At 35.7% G+C, this 3,945-nt stretch overlaps 1 protein-coding gene across 2 annotated transcripts in view; it reads left to right on the top strand.

The window, feature by feature from the left end:
* LOC149136171 (uncharacterized) overlaps positions 1-2,341 on the top strand; it is a 52,353-nt gene extending 50,012 nt beyond the window's left edge. For both annotated transcript variants that reach the window (XM_089351086.1, XM_089351085.1), the window contains exons 2-3: positions 509-1,656; positions 2,254-2,341. In XM_089351086.1, the coding sequence (XP_089207212.1) occupies positions 509-1,656; positions 2,254-2,298 (1,193 nt within the window). In that variant the 3' untranslated portion in view covers positions 2,299-2,341. The remainder of the gene's footprint in view (positions 1-508; positions 1,657-2,253) is intronic.
* The last annotated feature ends 1,604 nt before the right edge of the window (positions 2,342-3,945 follow it).

Genomic DNA, 3,945 nt, shown 5'->3' with positions numbered 1-3,945 from the left:
GATTGATTGCCTGATATCGATGGATACAACTGAATTTTTTTTTAGTTTAGTTAAGTTATAAACTACTCTATAATGACTGGGGTGTGTTTTATCAGCGAGATTGTTTTGATTATAAAGTGAAACAATCACGCGTTAAAGAATATTTATAAATCATTGAATATTTTAAGGGACCAGAGCATGAACAATATCCGTTAGGCAGATGATACAGCATCCATACCAGCATCACAGAAGAATATACTAACTATTCTTTTTCTTGTGATGTACTCATAACCAAACTCGTCTAGCGATCGATTACAACGTTTGTTATAAATGTGTGTGCATGTGTGTGACTCTGTGTGTGTGTGTCTGTGTGTGTGTGTGTGTGTGTGTATGTGTGTGTCTGTGTGTATGAACGCATGTGTTTGCTTATATATCAAGAATATATAATATATCTATAATGTTTATTTTACAATTGATATCTCCGTAGTAGATGATTGAAATAATTCTAAATTGTTGCTCTTCTTTGCAGACAGATGTATATACAAAGGAATACAAAGGGAAGGACGATTTAAGATCGACTGCAACACGTGTGTATGTGATGGATATGGCAACGCTCGTTGTACATATAAACGTTGTGACTATGGGCAGCGATTTTGTATTTATAATGGTAAGCGTTACGACATAGGAGATGAGTTCAAACAATCCTGTGAAACATGTAAATGCCATCGCGATCGTCAGGTACGATGTGACGGAAAACAGTGTATTACACAATGTACTTACAACGGAAAGGTGTACCAAGAAGGTGAAATATTCCAAGACAACTGTAATACCTGTAGATGTTATTCTGGCCGTATGCAATGTACCTATAGGGTGTGTCAATGCCAATATAATGGTATAACCTACAAGGTTGGAGCGAGTTTCAAAGATGGCTGTAAGTATTGCACCTGTCAAACTACAGGAACAGTGCAGTGTAAAAGCGATAGATGTGGTTGTTATTATAAAAATGCACGATATGGAGAGGGTCAAAATTTCGTTGATGCTTGCAACACTTGCCGTTGTATAAACGGTCAAGTAGATTGTACAACAAGAGTCTGTCAATGTTCATATCGAGGACGAACCTATAATATTGGCCAAAGATTTGGTGAATGTGACGAATGTCAATGTTTATCTAGTGGTAGAGTCCAGTGTTCTAACAAGCCATGTAAATGCATCTATAACGGAAATACATACCGAATTGGTCAAAGATTTACAAGCGGCTGCAATACTTGTACTTGTCAATATAATGGTATGGTTAGCTGTACTAAATCGCGATGTTCTTGCTATGACAACGGCAGGAGGTATGACATTGGTTCTGTATGGTATAAGGATTGCAATAAATGCCAGTGCACTTCTGCTGGGAAAGTGGATTGTGAACAGCGAATATGCCCGAAATTCTGTATACACAAAGGAAAAACTTATCCTCTTGGCCGAACATTTAACGATGACTGCAATACCTGTACATGCGGACAGCAAGGTCTAGTAATCTGCACTACAAGATACTGCCCTCCACAAAAAACATGCCAATATAAGGGAAGATCTTACAATGAAGGACAGACATTCGTATCTCAAGACGGATGCAACGTTTGCCGATGTTCAAATGGGAATGTTGTGTGTACCAACAAGGATTGTTATAAACCGGTGAGTAAAGTGTTTTACTAGTGTTTTAATATCCTTAATCTAGACAAATCTGTTTCATTCGTCACATTATCCAAAGAAAATAACAAACCAAAAATACTGTGAAATGTTCAACAATCCATATTATAAAATCTGCATTGTTACCAGACACCTGTCAATCGGTTTCGAACTCGGATGAATTAGTTCACTTTATTGACATTCCTAATGTTTTGAAGAACAGTAATGTTTTCGTCATAGTCGATATGACATCTTGCACATTCAAGAATTGATATATCTTCTGTTATTGAACGTTATTGACATTTTACTCAAATCAACTTCACCTTTTCCCGAACCATTAGGATACAGATTTACGAATTTTACTCAATATATAGTCTTACATTGCAGAATATATTTCATGAGAGTGTAAACTGAGCTTTTAAATCTCCAACCTGGTGAATTATTAATATTTAGTCGTAAAACAATGCAATATTTTATCTGCTATAAACTTTTCAAAATAAAAATTTGACCTTAGACTTTATTTTAATTATTTATTTAAAGCAATCAATATTTATCATGTCCAATCAATGCATAATTAATTTCATGTAAATTCATTCTTTTCAGAGGCCTCGCTACGACACACACCGATATCCATTCCGAAGATCATAACAATTGTACATATATCTTTTCTAATAAAACATATCTACCATAATCTTATTGTTAATTTTATAAACGTAAAATCTTGCATTGAGATATCCTACAATCAAACTACCGATTTATTTTCAATATCTGAAATAGCTACGACGGAGAGCTGGCAGAATCGTTAGCACCCCGGGCAAAATGCTTAGGAGTATTCATCCGTCTTTACGTTATGAGTTCAAATTCCACCGAGGCCGACTTTACATTTCATCCTAAATAAAAATCAAAAAAATAAGCACCAGTTGGTCGAGGGGTCGATGTAACCGACTTACTCCCACTCCGAAATTGCTGACTATGTGTCAAAATTTGAAACCAGTATTTGAAATTGCTGCGAGAAGCAAAATGACCTTCAATTTTGAGTGGAGGGACATAGTCGATGCCATAGAATGCAGTACATAGAGCAGTTCTTTTATTTTACTGACCCCAGAAATATGAAAGGCGAAGTCAGTTGCGGTGGGATTTGAACATAGCAGGCCAGACGGAGTACACAAGGATCTCTCTGTTTTCTTTTCCTTTGCTAGTACTTTGACATTCACTCAGTTGGCCGACTTACAAAATTCACAAATAAATAAATATAATGATTTTTAATTTAGGCGTAAAGTTAACAATTTTAACGGGGGTGGGGTATGTCGATAACATCGGCCCCACTACTTTATTTTATGAATTCGTTGAGGCATGAAAGCAAAACATGACCTCGGTAGCATTTGAACATAGGACGTCGCTAGCCGGGCTATAGCAAAAGCACTAACACTTCTACCTGCTCATCGCCTAAAAAAACAGAAAACGAATGCTAGAAATAGATAAATACATGATAAATAAATAAAAAAAAGTTAATGCAAATTTATTTGTTGGCTACTGAAAGAAATTTATTTGGAATGTTAAGAAAATTTCGAATCAGGAACAAACGTAGTACGGAAAAGCAACATCCAGAGCCATAGCTACAAGAAGAGGGAAACACTGATCAGAATGAGCAACATCGATGAAGCTGGAAATGTATTGCTCTAGATTCACTTGGAAATCACAAACGTTGTGAATAAGAGGTGGAGCTTAAGTCATGTTTCCACACACACACACACACACACACACACTATCGCACACGCACACATACATTCGCATTCATGTTTATATTCACGCACATGTATATATGTACGCATGGATATGTTTGTGTGTAAAGCAGTAGTAGTAGTAGTAGTAGTAGTTGTAGTAGTAACTTCATATGTCGAGTGCAAAGGATCAAGTACTCAACATATAATCAATAGAGTGAATATTTATTGCAAGTAGAGAAAATATAACTTAACTTATTACACCGAGATACAGAAATGGGTGACATTCACATATATAAGTACTGTTGTTTAAAGCTATAAAGCCAGAGCATTGTCTGTTTTTTCTTCTGGCGTAGACAACCAAAATTCATGAAACTCGCCTCTGGATAGAAAATGAAATAGAAAAGGCATGGCAATATTCAAATTTATTGAAATTCAAAAAAAAAATTGTATAATAATTCCAAAAAGCATACAAAGCCAGAAATCTCCTGTTCAAATCTATAATGCCAGGTTGAATAATGCTGCAAAAATGCTGCAAAACGGGGATATTATGATATATTTCAGTGATACTCTC

The sequence above is a fragment of the Octopus bimaculoides genome, chromosome 4 (genome assembly GCF_046866305.1).
Source record: "Octopus bimaculoides isolate indiv1 chromosome 4, ASM4686630v1, whole genome shotgun sequence".
In the NCBI taxonomy this organism is placed as follows: Eukaryota; Metazoa; Mollusca; class Cephalopoda; order Octopoda; family Octopodidae; genus Octopus; species Octopus bimaculoides.
This window is presented reverse-complemented; position numbering and strand designations above follow the sequence as displayed.